We start from the raw sequence: 20438 nt of genomic DNA on the forward strand, positions 1-20438 counted from the left end.
CTTTCTGCCTTTGGTGGGGCCATCTCAGTGGGAACCTTTTGTCAGGTGTTGTCTTGCACCAAGAGGAGACATTGACTGCACAACTTTCCATTGCTGCAGTTAATTGCCTGCCCCTCTCCCACCTCTCCAGATTGATCTGGTTTTCAGCTTTTTCTGCAAACCTGCTCCCCTGGAGGGCAGGTGGGAGCTTGGGCAGCCCGTGGCAGGGGCTGTGCTGGATTTCTGGGCTTCAAAACAGACCTGAGAGGGGAAAATCTGTCTAGGACTGCCTTGGCAAGCAGCAGGTGCCACAGAAAGTTCAGTTGTGTCTCCCAGTTCAGGGGCACTGCTTGAGAGAAGGCAGAGGAGGGAGGTTAATGCTCATTGTGCCTGTCTGGGTGTCCCTGCCTTGTCCTGGAGGGGATGATCAGACAGCTCAAACAGCAGAATTTGACCTTTTGGGTTTTATTGTGTAACTTTTAATCAGCTTAGCATTTTGCAAATTTCTCTTACATGTAAAAAAAGGAAAAATCTGTTTTCTGGTTTGCATTAATGTTTGAGATCTCTACCAACTGAATGGAAAATATGTCCAATATCACATTAGGTTTCAGTAGTTTTCATTCACTGAACCTATGAGAAAACCAAATTAGCTTGTTCTTTTTGTTTTTGGGTATTATCAAGAGTCTTCTTAAAGTAGTTTAGAAGTCAAACTATCTAATTTTATAATTATTTTGGATGAACAAAACAGTAAAAAGTCAGAGGGCACAATGTTTTCAGCTGTCTGGGATTAGCCTGATTTATTCTGCTTCCTGTTTTGGGTTTAATTATGATATCACTAAATATTCCCAGAAGTTATCTCAGAACAAGCAAACAAGCAAATTAAAAAGGAGTTTGGTTTGAGTTTTCTTTTTGCTTTGTTTGTTTTGTGGTTTTTTTGTTTAGTTCTGTTCAGTTTGCTCTCTTGGGGGGATTACTTTTGGTTCTTTAAAGGCTTTAAAATGGCTGAAGAACTTGGTTAATCCGTGTGCTGCTTGTGGCGAGATGAAAAAGAACATGACATAATTGAAGAAAGGCTGGTGTGAGAGCTAATGTGGTTTTCAGGAGCCTGTTGAGAAAATCATCCCCAGCAGTGGGACTCCACAGCAGCCTCCTGCAAGCCCTGGGAGGGGAATTAGTTCTTTGCCACCATCCTCTTATCCACGAGGCACTGAGGACCCTTGGCCTGTTGCCGTGGGAAGAGGAAGGGCTTAGAGATGGTTTTGCACAGGCTGGTGTTAAAGATTAGGCAGGATGTTTGTTTACCTGTGCAATAATTCAAACTAAACATAGAATCTGCTGAGATAGATTTGCTGTTCCCCCTTTCAGGGCTGCTATTTTCAATGCTCATGAGGGAGTGTTTGAGTCTGGAGCTGTAGCAGAGCTGCCAGGGATGCAAGCTCGGACAAAGCCAACCTTTCCAGGAGGATGGGATGCCTGGTGGCTGGTTTTGATTTGCATTGATTTGCCTGTGGTGCTGTTTGATTACCTCCAGGCTGGTGCTGGAAATGTGGGCTTTTCTGTTTGATGCCCCATTAGGCTCTTCCCTCCCTGTCCTATTGACACCTGCCCCAGGCTCTCCTCTGCCCCTGCTGTGTGAGCTGCCTTCCCTCCTGCCTCTGCCTCTGCAGAAATCAACTGGGGACAGTTTGGGGTGGGCCTGGGGCTGGGCACAGCCCTGCTGCTCTGCAATAAATGGCAGTAAAACCTTCCAGCATTCTTTTAACGTCATGGAACTTCCTGGAGCTTCTGTGACAGCATTCCCGAGGAAGCTCTCGGAGGCTGCTGTAAAGCAGGGCTTTGGTGGGAGAGGTTTTTGGAATTTGGTCATTTTCTGTAGAGTCTCTTTGTTTTGATGATTTGATACGAGTTGTCTTAATTGCAGGAAAATCACTGATATAGGAAAATCACTGACTGGTTCTCTACTAATATTTTCTTTGTGAAGGGAAACTTTAAAATTTAAATAATCTCCCCTTTTTCCTTGTCGCCCTGATTTTCTAGGATTTTCTAAGCCTTCTGATGTTACATTCTTGTGGAGAACTTTCTCACACACTGTCTGTAGATAACACATTCTTTTGCATTCCTTTATGGAGGAGGAGAGACTTGATGGACTGTTGGTTTGCCCAGTGGCATTGGAGAGGTGGCACTGTCACCCTCCAACCCACTGTCACTTTTGGAAAACTATCAATGTTGGAGTCAGGAAATAAACTCCCTTTTGTTCTTCACCCTGGAGCAGCAGTGTGCGTCCCTGTTCTTTCGTGTTACATAGCGACATTTCCCTGATCTGGTTTTGCCAGTGGCAAGAGTCAAATTGTAGCCCTGTTTGATCTTCAAACTTTCACTGTTGCCATGTTTTATCTCACGAATCTGCATTTTATTGGGGCTTTTGCCCCTCATTTCACCCAACAGCTGTTTGGAGGAGACAGGGCTGGATCAGGTTTCCCATGTGCAGGTAAGGCACCTGTCAGGGTATGGTGGTGCTGCTTTGGAATTTTTTAAAAGTCGGAGCAGATTCAGGATTGATTTGGTGACAGGAGCATCCATGCTGCTCATGTCAGTGCTGCATTCTGTTGCAGAGCTGATAGGCTGTTGGACAGGACAGATTTCAGCTCTCCCAAAGCTCAGACTGCTCTTGTGGAATGAGGGGCAAACTCTGGTGCGAGCAGGGCTGTCAGTGCAGCTGCAGAACAGGGAAAAAGACACATTTACAGGGGATAGCAGATAATTGTTATGGCTCAATCTTCAGCTTCATGAACCTGCAGAGCATTTCAGCAGGAACTTTGCTTGTCAAGGCATCCCTTCCTTAGCCATGGGTTTCTCAGCTCTGATTTGAAGATTTCCACTAATGAAGCTGTCTGTTCCTCACAGATGGAATACACTGCAGAACACATCTTCTGCAGTCACCAGGTTTTCAGTCTGGTTGGAGCAGATAAGATCATTACTGTTTTATCACGTGGCTCACAGAGCTTTGGTGTTGGATGATGTTCTCGTGGAGGTTTTTAATCCATCTGGCTCCATCAAAACTGGCTCTGTTACCCCTCACTGGGTGCCCACTGGTATCAGCCAAATTACTCAGAAAACATTTGATTGAGTCACTTTCTTTCAGGGTTTTACTGTTTTAAGTGATGTTGTATGTGCTGGTGTTTATGTGCATTGTCTTTGTAAGTTGCTCGTGCATCACTCCCAGTGTGGGGCACTCTGAGATAGTTTACTGAAATGTAAATAATTTCCTTTGGTATATCTTGAGAGAGAAGAGCTTTTTCTCTGGGGAAGCATGCTGGATGGAGAGTGTGAGATGAGATTACAACTTGACTGAGAGTGTCCCTTCTACCCAGGACTCTTGATTTCATTTTTGGATTCTGCCAGTGACACAGCCTAACCCTCAGTCATGAGAATCAAGAGGGCAGAGCCATCTGTGCTTTGTTTTGTTGCTTTGTGAGTTGTTTTAACTGTCTTTTCTATTTTCTTCTGAAATGGAATTCATATTTCTAAAGCCCATTGAAGTGAAGAATGATGCACATGTGCAAAATACTATTGCGCTATAGGCTGTTTTTCACATTTCTAACATCTGTTGTCAGTCTGGGGCAGTTGTTGTACATTTGTATTGCTGGGAGAAGGAAATTTACTGCAGTGCAAAGCCCACAGGATGTGAAAATACTGAATGTCTACCTGGAAAGTGTGAGAGCACTTCACTGATAAAGAATTGGCACAGTTTTCTGATAGGGTGATGTGCTCCTGGAGTGCACCACAAATTATTGATTGGAGCTGGAGAATCCTCTTTGGGAGCTGCTGTTTGTCCTCCCTCTCTTCGGTGGGTCCTTGGGGAGTCAGCTGGGAATCACTGTGGCCACTACCAAGAGTGGATTTATAGTCTTGAACTGTGGGGGCAAAATGTTGAATTTCTCTTGAGGCAGGGATGTAAAGAAGGCAGAGAGGGAATTGTGGGCTGGGTTACAGAGGGCCAGCACGAGGGATGGAACACACGAGGAAATTATTCCTTCCCAGCTGGGAAATACAACCACAGCTGCCTGACACCTTCCATCAGAGCCTCTCAGCTTTAGCCATAATTTCTGTTGTGGGACCAATGGCCACGTGCTGCTCCTGAGCCCCAGAGGCAATCCCAGGGATGGAGGAGAGGGGGACCGAGTGCTGCTCTGGGGCCCCTCGGTGTCACACGAGCACTGAAACCTCTGCTGATTTGGGCTGGGCTCACTTGAGATGTGCCAGGACATTTCTCCAACAAATCCACCCCTGTCTGTGTGTCAGGTATCCACAGCACAGCCCAACTCTTTTGAACTTCTGGGAAGAGGCAGCTGGTGTGCTCCAGGCTGCAGCTTTGCTTCTGGTTCCTCCAAGAGCTGCTTTGAAACCAAAGCAATGCTGCCAACATTCTTTCAAACAATGAGCCTACTTCAAGAGTTTAATATTACTCCAGGGACTCTCAGGCAGGCACTGGGTTTTCAGAGAAGAAGTGCTTGTTTTCTATAAAAAAAAAAAAAAGAAAAAAAGAAAAATGTTGTTTTTTCTTCTTTTCAATGTGCAAGAAGGAGATCAAAGTTCTTTTAGTTTGTGTTCTGTGCAAAGGTCTGAGTTTGGAGCTTCATATCTTCATCTCCTTGTGGTTCTGATTTCCCCATTGCAAACACCATGGTTGTGTGTCTTCTTTGCTATGGAACTCAAAATAAATCACAGTTTGTATTTCTGCAGCTGAATCACCTATAACCAATTGTGCAGCTCTTCCTCCCCTTCCTGGCTCACCTCTGGCACTCCCTCGCTTCTGAAAAAAGAGATTTTTTAAGAAGCCTGGGCAATTATCTGTAACAGTAACTACCAATATTTTTGATTCCTCAACCTCCTATAAAACTGCCAGAAAACTCTAAAATTCACTCCATTAAAGGGAGTTGTTGGAGTTCATGATGTGCTTTGGTTTCTGACTCCTAATGAAGACACATTTCTAACTCTGTTCAAACACAAGATGTTCAACAATAAGCATTTGCTTTCCTCTAATTTTTCACTAAGAACCAATATGATTTTAAACAAAATAGGATTCTCAAAAAAATTTTGGTTAGTCTCTGGTGTAAAGAAGGGTCCTGAATGTGTTTGATGATGGAACAACAAGGAGCATGAAATGAGCAAGGCTGATTCTGCAGAAGTCTGCAGATCAAACTGAGATATAGCTGAAGGAGAGGAGCTTGTTGCTTCTGATGGTTTAAGTGCCTTGCACACCCACTGCATGCTCTGAGCACAACAAAATGTTCTGTCACACATTCCCTCCATCACACCCAGTGTAAGATCCATACTCCTGCAATAATAGCAGGGATAATTAATTCTGGCTTAAGTATTTGGGAAATTATTGAGTGCTGCAATTACAGCACAATTTCCAAATGACAATCTTTAGAAGCAAGAAGCTGCCTCTACATCCCCCCAGATCTGAGTGCACTGAGAAACTTCTCAGCACCAGAAGGAAAAGCCCCTGCAGGAGTGAATCTTAATGGAGTATTAATTGGGTAACACAGAGGGTGCACTTAGAACAGGACAAATAATCTGAAACACAAGTTTGATGAATTCCCTTCATCTCTGTGCTGTGGCTGCTGCAGCACTTTTGTTTGTATTGATCTGAACGGCGTGGAAGTTTTCTTTCATCTGTCATTTACATTCATTTTACCTCTTGCAATTGCCTCTGCCAGCTTTACATGCTTGTTTTCTGGTGAATCTATTAATAAGATTTCCAGTACATCAAAAGAATTTCTATTGGGCAAAGGTAGAATATAATACTCTCGAGGTGTAGGAGGGTTCCTAGCTGCAATTTCACCTACTAAAAGTTATTAATGAGTTTTGTGAAGTAAAGAAAATAATTGGAAAGCATAATGCTAATTGCATGCTATAGATTTTCCTCTATTGCTTACTTGTTCAGCAAGTGACTTGCAGAATGGAATATTTGCACCATAGCTTTTTTTCCAATTGCAAGATGCCTTCTGAATTGACAAAAATAGGCCCAAAGGTCAAATTAATTAAAAACAGTAGGAGAAAGAGCACAAGCTTAACGCTGCAAGTTTGTATTTACATATTCTTGCCTGAAAAATGTGCGAGGTGCATTCTGTTGTGTGCAAAGCCCAGCTGCTGTATGCCAACACAAAGAAGAAATATCCTAAAGAGTAGAATTAAATGGAGTTTTTTACTCAGGAAAATTTCTGCATGGTGATGGTTTCAGGGTGAGCAGCCAGGGCACTCAGCCTGGGTTCTGGGCAGTGTAATTGATGCAGGGGTGCTGGTCTGTGGCTGTGTGAGGAGGGTGCCCATGCCCACAGTTACCTACATGACTTGTGCCAGCTTCACCCTCATTAATGTTATTGCCTTTTTCTGCTCCTTTATTCCAAAATCCTCCCTGGTTCTCCAGCATCTCCAGCAATTTTCCTCCCCCTGAGCTGTAGGAGGCACAGAGCACACCCAAAGCCTTGCATTTGCCCCTCCATGGCTGCATTTTACAAGGGGGTTCTGCTTTTCTGGACCAAGCAGAGCAGGCAGTTGCCTTTCCTGATCCTGACCTTGGTGTCAGCCTTGCAAAATACTTCAGATTTATGGGTTGTGAGTTTAGTGTGGTTTGTATGGAGAATAATATTTACCAGAGCTGTACATGAAGTTTGAAGAACCCTGAAGTGACGATTGCAGGGGTGTTAATCCTGTGTGTGGCAGGTGAGGAGCCAGAGGTGGCTCTGAGAGCGCTCAGGGTGCTGCAGGAGCAGCATTAGCTGTGCTCTTGGCCTTCCCTCCCCAGCCCCTGGTGTTTCTCAGCTCTTTGGGCAGCTCGAGGACTTTCCAAAGGTGCAGGGACTCAGCCTGAGCATTGTGCTACTTACACAGCAGTGCAGTTTTGGGGTTTATGCAGTAAATGGTTTGGCACCAAACTGGTTTTCAGCAGATCCTCTGTGCAGGGGCTCTGGGTGTCTGGGCTGTGCAGTCAGCAGCACCATGAGGAGGAGCTGCCCTCCAGAGATGCCCAATCCTCACTTTTAGGACTTCTCTCCCATCTCCTCTTGGTGCTTTGTGTATTTTTGCTTTGGCACCCTTCTCTTGGCTGCTGCAGTTGCCAAGTGCAGTTCTGCCTGGGTTTCTGGTCTCTGTGTGTGGCTGCAGCTCTCACCTCTCCCTCTGCCCTGTTTGCCAGGGGAGCTGCCCAGGTCCCAGGTCTGGGCTTTGCAGAGCCGGGTCCAGAGCTGACCCTGCTCAGAGCTGAGCTCTCCGTGGGGCTGCAGAGCACGAGTCCCACGTGTGGGAGGTGACCTGGGACAAGGGCAGCTGTCCCCTGCCCTGCTGAAACAGCAGCTCTGGCCTGGCTGTGAGCAGAAAAAAACCTTCCCCAGCCTTCAGCTGGATCCTCTCCATGTCCCTCACCCAGCACTGCATCATTCCTTCCTGCAAACTAACGTGTGCTGCATTTCCTCAGCAATTTGTGCTGCTGTGTTTTGCTCCAAGAGGAGTGAGTAATCTCAGCGCTGCTGAAGAATGGCTGTGCTGAATATGGAAATGAGCTGGGGAGATTTAAGGAACAAGGGAAGGCTAATGGCTTTATATTTTGCTTTGCTGAAATGACACGAGTGGTGAATTGTGAAAGGCAGTTATGTATTCTGATGATCTGAAAGGGCAATTGCAGAGGCATCGCTCTGGAGGAGCGAGGGATGATCTCAGGGATACAATGCAGCACTTCAATTTGCAAAATTCTTCCCATTTGCAAATAGATATTTCAGACATCCATTTAAGAATGCATTATTAGCATGTAGTTAGACTCTAGTAACTTTGAATATTTCATGTATTCTACTGTAAATAACAGCTAAATCTTATTCATTATCACCCTGATAACATCAGCTGTGAAAATAGTGATGCAAATGGGAGATTTTTGACTTTAATCAAATGAAACACAATCCTTTTTCTTACATTAACTTGGAGAGAAAAATAGATCTTTCAGATGTTTAAAACAAAACCTAAGTATCGTTCACCATAGCATTTATCACCCAGAATCTTTCCTATTTACAATAAGAGAAGATTGAAAGAATGCAAAGTGTACCAGTGAAAAATTCCTTTATTTCAGTATGTGGGACGACTTCTCTTCTTGAGAGCAAAACTTTTATCTTACAATTGGAAAGGGAATTTCAGGACAAAACTTTTACTGAAAGTTTTCTTGATCCAGACAAATTTTCCTGGACCACTGGTGTCCACAGAGAGTGTCCTGCTGGTAAAAGTGTCCATCCCAGGATGCTGGAATTCACTTTGTGCAAGCAAATGCAGCATGAATGCATCACTGCTTGCAAATCTTGGCCTAGAGCTTTATGTTATATGTGCCAGCAGGTTTTCTTGGTAACTCTTGCTTCCCCCTTAGCCAGTTCACCTGAAGGTGGAGTAAGGTTTGCTGAGTAAGAGAGGTGACCTTGGTGGCCAGCACGCTGAAAATTTAAAATTAGGGATGGGCAATCAAGGTGGCTAAAAGATATTTTCTGAAGGCCACAAGGATAACTGTTGCAGGGATAACTCTCTGATACAGAGCAGAAAAGAGAATGCTTTCACTGCTCTCCAAGAAGGTCTTGAGTTTCCTCAGAGCCCATTTTGGGCAAGGGAAAGCTTTCTGTCTATTCTTTCTCTTCTCCAGAAAGAGCAAGATGCTTTTATTGACAGCTGCATGAAATAAATTCATTTTATTCTTGCATTTTATCTCTCATCAATTCCCATTCTAGCTAATCAAACCCTTGATATCAAACATTATAGATTTCCTGCTCTAACAAATAAAATGCTGTTATAACAAAGGTGTGCTGCCAGAACAAATGGAGTGAGACAGTGACATGCCAAAGAGCTGCCTTGTTACTCATTTTAAAAGCAATCTTTTGGCTTTTTTGGTTTTGTTTTTTTTTTTTTTTTAACCATACTAAAATGAGTTCAATTCAGCAGCTTCGTGAGTGCAAATCAAACATAAAGGTACTGCTGGTCTGTGTTACATGAACTGCTTTATAATCATCCACACTGGGAGGAAAGATTTTATTTAGCAGAGTGAAATGCAGCTGAAATGTTGCACCACTGCTTGAACTGGAGCAGCTAAGAACAGCCCTTGCACAAATCTTATTGTGCTTCTGACTTTGGCACACTTGCTAGCACAAAAACCAAAATTAGCTAGAAGTCCCTTTTTCTGGGAAGCATGAATAAGAACAGCTCCATTTCCTGCCTCAAAATGATGAAGGCACATTTCCAGGCTGCTTCAAGGGAACACAGGTTCAGCTCCTGGGGTTGCACACACCAGTGCTGCTTCAGAAAGATTTGACCTTTGCAGGAAAAACTGAGCAGGAAAAAAGTGGCAGAGGGAAATAGGATCAGGTCCTTGAGGTTTCTTCCAGGTCTCTCCAGCCCTAATGGCCTCCTCAGGGCTGAATTTAAGGCTTAGCCTTGACTGTGACACAAAAGGACCTCACTGGAGGTCTGTGAGTAATTCACTGGAAGGTTTAGAATTCCATGAGTCCATGCCTTGCTCATGAAGACCCATGAAATTTATTGACCTGAGCCATGACTGAAATGTATAATTAGCACAATCAAATTAGAGCTAGATTCCCGTGTAAGTTTATGAAAGTAGAAATTCTCCTCCATTTCAATATTAGCACAAAGAATCCACAATTCTGATAAAACCCAATCAATATTTCTGCTGGAAAAGGTTGCTGCTGCTGGGGCAGCAGTCAGAAGTGATGTCAAACATCGCTGAAATGCTTCTGTATTATTCTTTATTAGGGTGTTCTTTTAACTATAAAATGGCTTTGCCTATCAGACATCAAGCGTTCAAGATGATAACACCAAAGATGATGGAAATTGAAGAAATGTATTAAAGAAAAAAATCAGAATTGATATTTTCCTCTTTTTCAAACTTAGCAACAGCACAGCCATAGTGCAACTTTCATGTGTAATTTTAATTTAATCACATGTCAAATTGAAGGCTTAGATGAATTAAACTTTAAAAAGCATGCTTTCAGCTATCATTTTGACATCTAGCATACAATAACTGCCTTTCAAAAGCTAAATAAAATGTTTGACATGCTTTAAATGTTATTTCCAGTTTTATTTGCTTTTTTATTTCACTTCTTTGTTGTTATTTCAAGAAGCCCAGAAAATACAATTTAATTGCTAAATGTTGCTGGGGAAAGTCTTATGAGAGATGCTCTGGTACAAGGAGGATTAGAGTCTGGAAATAAACACCCTTTGAAGTTGTTAATCAGAAATTTGTGAAGTTCCAGGTTCATAATGGGTTTGTTCAGCAATGGTTTGGGGAATGGGTTTGTTCCATGACCTCAGTGCTGCCAGAGGACGATGGCAGTGCTGGCTGAGCCCCGGGTTACTTCAGTAAAAAAGGGAAAATCTGCTTCTGGAAGCCAAGTGTTGGTTACAAACCCCTTCCTTTCCCTGCCTGCACGGGAAGGGTTTCCCAGAGCTCTCTGGAATGGCCAAGAGCTGCAATAGCTGACATTTCCCTTATCAGCTCTCTGCAGTTTTAGCTGCCTGCAGGGACCTGAACGTGTCATTCCTGAAAGGCACCGAGTAAGTGAGTGCTGGAGGTACAAGATAGTCCTGCAAGATTATTTCCCATCACTTGAGAGAATTCTTTGTGTGAGTGAATCCAGCTATAGGATCTGACAATTTGAAGTCATTTCCATTTCAGCAGGTGTAGGGGCACCATCTGTTCTGCTGGTTTTCTGCGGAGGGAGGGATTCTTTCATTGAAAATGTACAAATCTGTCTGAGATAATCACCCACGGTGAATTTCTGTTTGTCTGGGCAGCCAACCCAGCTCTTATTTGCCCTTTTGAAATTAATAGGTTATGCTTCCTGCATCTAAATAAATAAACAAAGTGGGAGGGGTTATTTAAATCAATAAAAATGAAAGCCTGAAACTATTTACTTCTCTTATACTACTGTGGAGCAGTTAGATTTTTAATCACAGGGAGAAAAAAACAAAAGTATTTATCAAATATTCTCTTCTTTAGAAGGCATCCAGATACTGTATTTTCCATTAGTCATTAGTGAGTGTGTAAGATACCAGTTATTACTGTTAATGAGATTAAATTAGGGGGACTAGCAAAATTTCTAACAAGAATGTCAAAAGGATTCTATTGGATTTCTTTTGGAAGTTTTAAAGAGCTGAAAATGCCAAGTCTTGCCAATATTCAAAAGGGTGAATATGGTAAATGGGGAAAACAGCAGGTCTGTTTGATTTGACAAACAAATAAACAATCAGGAGCTGAAAGGGAAGCAACCACAACATTGGGGCAGTGGGTGGAACATCTGAACTTGTTCAATGGAAAGAAGACCAAGCTTCATCTCTGTGAGATGACAATTCAGGTTATTCATGTAGTGGCTGGTGCTGTGAGGTGATAATTCAGGTTATTTGTGTTGGCAGTACCTGGGGGTGGTGCTTTTTTATGTGAGGCAGGGAAAACCTGATTTTAATGCCCACTAGGTTTGGACTTCTGAAATCAGCTGGGGATTGTCACTTTGCACAATTCTTCTTTCCTTCCCCCAAAAGTTGAGCCCTTCATTTTTCTTTTTGAAAAAAAAAAAAAAAAACCCAACCAAACAAAATCCTCCAAACCCAAAAACCAAACCCATTCCTTTGCAAGATCCCTGCAGGACCCATTAAATAAATCATAAAAGATCAGTGCTAAATTAGAAAAGGTGAATGCAGCAGTGATGTGCTGTTAATGAAGTGTTTCTATTTGTGTGAGCAATTTGGCATCTTTGTAGAAACTCCAAAATACAGATTCCTGCTGGCAAAAATGAAAAAGTTTAATTTGAGTAAAAAATGATAATGATCTGTATTACATATTTTGCCTATGACAAAGCCATCAACAGAATGTGATCAGATCTTAGATTTAATGTGCCAGGCTGCCAAACTTGTGGGAAATGCAGACTTGGGAAAGAGTTAAGAGAAACTCTCTGAGCTGTATTTGTTGTGCTCCACTCTGCTCTGTATGGGGAAAGGAGAAATGAAAATCCTGGCTTGTCTCTGTTGAGTTTGAACACAAAGACATATTTCCCACTGGGTTTGTGGTTGGATCCTCTCAGGCTGTTTGTTTTAATGCTATGCTGAGAATTTTGCACTGATGGTTGCTGGGTCCTGTTTGTCTCAATGAAAGCCTGTGCAACAAAAATTGCTGTTTTGGAACAAAAGGTGACGGTTGAGGATAAAAAGATAGGAGCTGGAAATTGTAGTTTGATTAGGGATCTTTACTGCTTGTTCTTGAAAATAGTTGTTTGCTGGTTATTTCAGGTATTTCATACCCTCCTAACATTTGAAGTAAACAAGCAACTGAGAACATTAAAAATTTATTTGACCACTCCTTGATTTACTGGCTGCTAATAGTGGAGAGAAATCTGAAGTAGTCCTGTTCTTTTGCACTGTCTCACAGCATCTCCTCAATAAGGTCCGTTTTAAATCAGAATTATCATCTAAATAATATAATTATTTCAGCATAAATTAAAAAGGAATGCTTTTTTCTTTATTATCTCCTTTTAAATGGATATTAATTTGCTTCAATGAATGAAGATAATAAGGTTAATAGTTTAATGTTCCTCAGTTGATATCTGCTGCTTTTTCTATTACCTTTTTTTTTTCCTTTTTGATTATAAATTGGCTAACCCCTGGTGTATAATACCAGAAATCATCCCTTCAGTGTATCCAAAGCTATTTACTTAGACTCATCTTTTATTATTCCCACTGCCACAGTCTAATTATTGCAGTGAAAGATTGAACACAGAATAGTTTGGGGCTTTGATCAGTCTTCATATAAATTTCAATAATGAGAGTAAAAGGTTTGCGGTTTTCTGAGATAATTTGATCCCTCCAGACACACTCAGCTTTTACCAAAGGCAGTGAATGCCATCTGAGACCTCTGACAGTATTTGTGTCTGGTCTCTGACATCTCTGCAAGCAAAATGCTTTTCTCATGCCAATAAAGAGTAATTTAATATTTTTAAATGTGGCAGAGAAACTCTAGACTGCTGCATGTTTTTTTTCCTTGAATTTTCACTTCATTGTCCCCTATCAGTTTAATTGCCTGTATTACAAGTTCCTACATCAGAATCCTCCAAGAATACACAATAGGTTTGCCTGCATTTCTCCCTTTTTGAAAAAGTACACCAACTGTCATCCAGATAAATAAAACAAACCATAATCCTTGTTATTCCATTACCATCGGTGCTGGCTCCCTTCAGAGATAAATAGAAAAGCAGCTGGAGACTGAGGATATTTTATAATCTTATAAATTGAAATTTAAATGCCTCAAGGAGGAAATTTCCAAAATAATTGTGACAGAAGATAAGTCCCAGCTTTTGGCAAAATTTTATTAGAATTACTTGTTCCAGATCATTGTCTGACGCCTGCATGAATTAAGGAAGAGGCAGCACTGCCATGGAGAGGAATAGCTGGGGTTTTTTCATCTTGATGAATTTTTCTGGAAGTGCTCTGTCACCAGTGTTATCAGGTGTGACACTCTCAGGGACACAATAAAATTTAAAATCATGAGCCTTTAGCTGATGCCAGTTGATTTGAAATCATACAGGTCTGATCTTTCTGACTGATAACATCTCCATTTATGCAGCTAAATATTACCATTTTTAACTGACCGTGAGGGTTAGTTAGAAACATTTGTAATTGAGCTTGGGATATGGGATTTGTTTTTTTCTCACTGGACTAGGAAGTTAAAAAAGCATTGGTGGCTTTCTGGTCTCTGCTGTCAGCTGGTTTAAACCTTCTGCTGTATTTTGTCAATGAACCCTGAAAATGAACATTCCTTTGTTTGCACTCAGTGAACCCCAGGTGCACAGAGTAGTACCCAGTTGTACAGAGCAGCAACCATCGTGCTCCCAGGCATTTTCAAAAGTTACTGTTGGTGTCTCATGCTAAGCTCAGGCTGAAAATGTTTTAAGGATACTTAAAATTCACTGGTAGCTTGGAGAGGAGAGGACATAACACAGCACAAAAGCAGTGCAAACCTCACAAAATACAGCCTTGGCAAACAGCTCATGCAATGGAGGTGGGTTTTTTTTCATACTGTGAATACCAAACTCATTTCAGATGAAAGAAATAGCATTTTCCCTTTCCACATGTCATAGCTGTACATCTGTGCAAGCTGGGTGCAGTTTTGAGTGCAGGGAGTGAAGGAGAAACTTTGCAGGAATGATTTCACTGGACCTACTTTGCTTATTTGGGCTTTGGGGAGAGAATGGATTGGTGTGGATCGGGCTCTGAGAGGCAGCTGGAGTGGAGTGCAGTAGGACACATCAGTAATTTCTGTGCCTCCATCTGGCTTTTTGGGCTGTGCAGAGACATTCTGTGCATGCTCACCGAGCTGTGGTGGGAAAAGGCAGCAGGAGGAGCAGGACCACGGTCCCTGCAGAGAGCCCTGGGCAGCTGCAGGCAGCCAGCCCTGGAGTTCAGGCAGCAATTCTTCTGGTGACCCTAGGAGTGCAGTGGGGACACTTGGGGGTGTTAGCTGTGACCCTTTCACCACATGAACCTTTTCCCAGTGGGCTGCCAGGCTGTCCCAGCAGCCACAGAGGGGTTTCTTCTCCCATTTCCACCCCATGGAACTGGGAGCCATTCTGTGCTCAGCTCTTCAGAGCTCAACTGCAACGTCTTGGCTTGATCTGTTCCAATGCTTGATCTGTTCCAATGCTTCTCAGAGATCTGCCAAATGAGGGAGAGTCTGAAATCTGCAAATTGGATAAAAACAGGAAAGCAGGACTGGAAGGCAAGGGATGAAATCATCTGGAAGAAGGGAATGGCAGGAACAATGAATGCAAAGGGCAACTCTCAGGCTGCAGCAGTCGATGGCAATAACCAGAAAGGAGGAGGAGGAGATCAATAAGGAGGACCTGGGCATTATGATGGTTGGCAAGGACACCAATGTGTTTGCTGCCATGGCAAGGGGAGCCTGCAGGAGGTGTGAAATGATCCTGCTCAGGCCTGTCAGGACCTTGGCTGGGCTGGGGGCAGGGTTTTGGGCAGAGCACGGGGGGAGCAGCCAGGGAGAGCAGGAGCACCAGACAGATTGAAATAATAAGGTCTGTTTATTCTGAAGCAGAATAAAGTGCCAAATGCCAGAAAGATGAGTGGGAATAAGCAGACCGTGATGGATGGGGCTGGAAAAGTGATTTATTTTTGCAACAAGAAGGAGGCAGGTTCCACATTAGAAGAGAAGCTCTCCATTAGCAGTGGTGAGGCACTGAAACAGGTTTTCTGGGAAAGCCCTGAGTGCCTTACTGGTAGCTGTTAGGAAGGGCTGTCACTCTCATCTGTCAGGGATGGCACAGGTGAGGTTGGAGCTGCGTGTTCTTGGCTGCACACGCTGCAGAGCAGCTGTCTGTGGGCATGTGTAACAATGTCACTGTGACAAAAAGAGACTTGCAAAAGTGGAGGAGCTGAAAACTCAATGTAATTAGCAAAAACTCAATGTGATTGAATGCTTTCAACACCGCCACCCTATAGGAACCAAATATCTAGGGACCCCTGACAACATCTGCTGTTAGAAACACTATATACTTTTTTTGCATAATTGCATCAAAAGTCTGGTCTTCAGTTTTGCTAATCCCAGCAGTTCTGCATCCAGAAAGTTTTGCATTGCCTCTCAAATGGAATTTCGAGTAACAACAACCTAGGAATATTTGAAACTGTTTGATTTTTAAGGTTTTTTTGGCTCTTTCTGTTTCAAGTTTGCCAAACATGGATATCAGACACATCAAAACGAGCAGGAGAGCTGCTTGTTTTTTGTTCATATTTTTTTTTTATACTGGGAGAGATGTACATTTCAGTTATGCAGTTCCTAAATCATGTAGGTTCTCAGGCAATGAAAACTCTGTCCTGTGCCTGGTTCTTTGTTTCATCTGGCCCTTCCTTCCACATCTGGGCTGAGGTGCTTTCCATCCTCAGCTCCATGGTTCCCAGATTCCAGCCTTTTACAGTTAGGGTATGGGTCTATGGTACAACAAAAATCAAAGGAGTTGTACTGAAATGTCTGAAGGAGAGCAGGGGAATCTACTTTTCATTCATTAGCTTAACGCCTGTGCAAATCCATTGAAATTGTTTTCAATACAGAAGACTTGTTGTTGTTTGTTCTTTCTCTGCCTCAGAAGAATCCAACAGCATTATAAATGTGTCACATTTTTTAGGCCCAAAAGGGTGGAATAGCTTTTAATGGGAAAGAAAGTGTTTTTTGAAAACTAGAAAACTCAGCAGTGAAATAAATTGAGCCTCAAAAAGTGATTGAAATCTCCAAGTCAATATTCAAAAGGTATCCAAAGACTTGTGAAGTCTGACAGAATCTCTTTAGTTTGAGGTGTCTTTCATTTTGCATCAGGGCTTACATTTTTAAAAACCAGCAGCAAGCAGTGCTGTCAGGTGCAGCGGGTTTGAAGGCAGCTCATGAAAGGCAGAAATCGTGCACAACTCTGGGTGACTCCACAGAAAACCAAAACAAATTTCCTGAATTGGCTGCACTGAGCAACGACCGTGGTGGAAACCGTTGTCATTCTGTTCCTTCCTTGTAGCCCCAGCGCCGTGTCACCTTCCACCTGCCAGACGGCTCCCAGGAGAGCTGCAGCGACAGCGGGCTCGGAGAGCACGAGCCCAGCAGCGGGGCCAGCGCCTCCCACCCGCTGCCCCTGGGCTTCCCCCAGGACGAGTTCTACGAGCAGGCGTCGCCCAACAGCCGCACCGAGGGAGACGGCAACTCCGACCCCGAGTCCAGTAAGTGCAGAGCTCTGCTCATCTCACCCATCATTGCAACCTATCAATCTATCAATCAATCAGTCTATCAATCTATCAATCAATCAGTCACGGGGTGTGGTATTGTCCACAAGGGTCCCAGGAGGAGGGAAGAGACGAGAAAGTTGACTCCATGTATCAGAAGCTTGATTTATTATTTTATGATAGATAATATGTTAAAACGATACTAAAAGAATAGAGGAAAGGATTTCATCAGAAGGCTGGCTGGGAATAGAAAAGGAATGAATAACAAAGGCTTGTCTCTGACCGAGACAGTCTGGACAGCTGGGCTGGGATTGGCCCTTAATTGGAAACAGCCAGATGAGACCAATCACAGATTCCCCCTGTTGCATTCCAGAGCAGCAGATAAGAATTGTTTACAGTTTGTTCCTGAGGCCTCTCAGCTTCTCAGGAGGGGAAAAATCCTATGAAAAATCCTTTCCATAGAACATGTCGGTGACAATGGGGCTTTTTGCTCCTGTGGGTAGTTATTCAAAGTGAGCGTCGGTTCTAGCGCAGCTGAAGAAGCGCCGACTGCTGACTTCTTCTAAAAGTGGGAGGTCGGGCTGGCTGTTGGGAATAAAACACTTGGAGCCGTTCAGGGTTTATGGATGGGCTGGTGTTTTTATGGAGCTGGTGTGCTGGGCACAGAGCAGCTTTCTGAGGAGGTTAACGCTGCTGCCCTAATGGTCATAAATACTGTGCTGAGGGAATTCACATTTTTTAATGTTCCCTCTCTGGCACTGCTGTGTGCTGTAGTTTAACTCAGGGGTGATGAGCAGCTCTGTGGAAGGACTGCAGTCTCCAGAAATAAGAGTTTTTTGATTTGCCCTCTGAAAGCAGCAATGGTGTGTAGTAATAATCTCAGAAGAGTTTTTTGTCATGCTTTGCCATTGCCACTGCCTCCTTGTGATGTCAGAAACAGGGAGGCAAAATCAACAGGAGCAGAGCTGTGAGCACTGGCTCTGCTCTCTGTGCTGTGCTGTGCTAGCCAGTTGGAGACTCCAGTGAACTTTAGTCACTGTTAATTGTCCAGAGGCTCCTTATCTGGCTTAAGTTGAGCCGTGCCATTGATAAAGAGACACCTGAATGTCTCTAAGCCTCTAAGGCCTTGTTAGCGGCTTAATAAGTGATTTGAAAATACATCTGTTCTGGGCAAAACTTGGCCCAAGAGGTGGATTTCAGCTGCTGTAGTGCATCAGGAGGAATGAATTAGTGAGTGCTATGCACTTGAAAGAGCTGTAGAGGGTAGTTACACTCTGCAGTGGCAAATCCAGCATCCAGCAGAGAGCATTCCCTGCCGCTCCGAGCTGGCTGTGCCACTGGCTCTTGGAAATCACCTCTGCCTTTGCCTCTGCTGCCCAGGACTGGAGCTTCAGGGGCTTTTTGCACATGTGAGGTGTCTCCTCTTTTTCTTAACTTGTAAACTATTGCCTAAGTTTAACGTTAAAATTTGTAAGGTGATATGTTTACTGAAATAATGGCAGAATATTATGTTTTCCAAGTTGATAGATAGCTGACAAGAACCATCAGGGGTTTTTGATCTTGTGTTGGAAACAATCATCATTTGCTTTTGTGTTTATGTATTTGAGGCTGTAATATACCCTTAGCAATAGTCTAGGCAGTCAAACTGGGTTCTTCACAGAGTTAAGCTCTCAAGGGCTACAGGTATAGCCCCAAAGAAAGAAAATATCAAGTTATATATTATTTGCTGCTTTTACTTTTCATACTCATGGTCTGAACTTTCTTTCCAGCTGTTTCTTGTTTTCTTGTAACTGATATTTATACTTTACTGGAGTGAGAATGATGAGATGTGTCCAGGGCCTTTCCTGCAGAGAGGATGGGACAGGAGCTGGTGCAGAGGAGTTCCAGAGCAGGGATGTGCCACTTACAGAGAGGCTCAGGTTTGGGATTTGCTTTTTGTGCCCGGGTTTTTTAAATTCAGAAGAAACATGCGCCATGACTCTTGTAGAATGAGGCTCTAAAAGTAACTGAGCTCTGAATGTCACTGACACACATCCCTGGGAGCAGGCTAAGCAGGCATCAGATGTCTTTCCAAGTGTGAAGCTGAAGAAAGTTTAATCACCTGTCTAATTACCTGACAGTTCAGTTTTAAACCTGAAGTCGCAGTTTAATTGGAGTTTATTTTATGTGAAGATTTTTCTTCCTTTCCCACTTGTATTTTATTGAAACAGTTTAATTGAAGTAGCACGAGGGTTACAGCAGGGAAAGCTCCTTTTGTGGCCCTTTTTAGAGTTTTATGTTTATATTAATGGCAGCATCCAGGGGCAGGAAAGAAAAGCAGAAAAAGGGGAAGCCCCACAGCATGTTTGTGTCCAGTGTGCTCTGCAAAGTGACTTGGGGCAGATGACAGCAACCCAAAATATCTGGTGAGCCCAAGGTTCACGTGGTTCACTTGTGCATGCAGGACACATTTAGCCAACAGTGAAACAGGAAAAATAGCTCTGAATTGATGGTTTCCTCTACAGTCTTCTGCTGGATTTTTGCTTGGTGTTTTTTCCTTATTCTAATTTGGAGTGACTTGATGCATTCAAAGCATTTCTTGTCTTCCTTCATGGACTAAAATGTTCATGTGAAAAGAGACAGGAAAATGCAGTCAGGTAGTCTGAGTTCATACAGCAGGACCAGCATGGCCTTCATTGCCTCCCAACCTCTCTAATATCTGACCTGTCTTGATCTGAAACATTGTCTGATTTGTCACCTGGTGGGGATTTAGTTAACTTTGCCTGCCAAGGAGAGAAATTTGGGGTGAAATGATGTCAGGAATGTCCAGAACCAACCAAGTGCCCTATGAAAGGTGGTGGCAGCTGTGGCATCACTCATGGCCATGCTCAAAAGTGTTTTCTTCCTCTTGCTTTTCCTGACTACAGTCCTTCAGAGTTATTTGTTTCTCTAATGCTGGAAATCATTGCATTTTGGAAGCTTTCCATTTACTAGCAATAACTAAGCATTTATTGCAAAACACTGGAAAAGATGAGCATAACAAAATAAAATAAAGAAAAAAAAAAAAAAACCCTTGAGAAATATTGGTGAGGGGAAGATTTACAAATCCATATCCAATACAGGACTGAGGTAAGGAGGGGAAAAAAAATAGCTGTAAGGTTATAGTGGTTAGAAAACTGTGAGAAATTTATGTGTAAACCTTTAAAATTAATTGACTGTGCTAATTAAAATTAGAAATAGGCTATTTAAAATGATTTGTCTTCTCTTACTTTAGTTCTCTCCTTAGAAAAACAGAAAGTTCAGTGTAGTAGATGGATCATAAGGAAGAGATGCCAATAAATTGTCACACTAAGTAAATAGTAATATAAAAAGCATGTAGGTTTGTAGAGAACCTCATCCTTAAGTAACAGCACCCCTGTATGTGGAATCCTGATATTTTCTCCTCAAAAGTTGCTGAAATAAGGATGCTCCAATAACTCCTGATGCTTAGGATTTTAACCAAACCTTTTTCCCCTCTCTTTTTCCCCTCTGTTTAAATACAAACCACACTTCAGGTATAGGCAAAGACCAACAAATCCAACAAATTCTCTGTGTCTGGGCTTCCCTGGTGCATTCTCTCCCAGTGGTGCCCCCTCAGTGGCTGTAAGCAGTGATGTTGATCAAAGGGGTGGAAA

At 42.9% G+C, this 20438-nt stretch overlaps 1 protein-coding gene across 2 annotated transcripts in view; it reads left to right on the forward strand.

Moving 5' to 3' along the window:
- The window catches only part of PCDH11X (protocadherin 11 X-linked), a 426671-nt gene that overhangs the window by 284381 nt on the left and 121852 nt on the right, over nt 1–20438 (forward strand). For both annotated transcript variants that reach the window (XM_018914439.3, XM_018914440.3), the window contains one exon: nt 16584–16782. In XM_018914439.3, coding sequence (XP_018769984.1) covers nt 16584–16782 — 199 coding nt within the window. The remainder of the gene's footprint in view (nt 1–16583; nt 16783–20438) is intronic.

Source organism: Serinus canaria, chromosome 4A (genome assembly GCF_022539315.1).
Source record: "Serinus canaria isolate serCan28SL12 chromosome 4A, serCan2020, whole genome shotgun sequence".
Lineage (NCBI taxonomy): Eukaryota > Metazoa > Chordata > Aves > Passeriformes > Fringillidae > Serinus > Serinus canaria.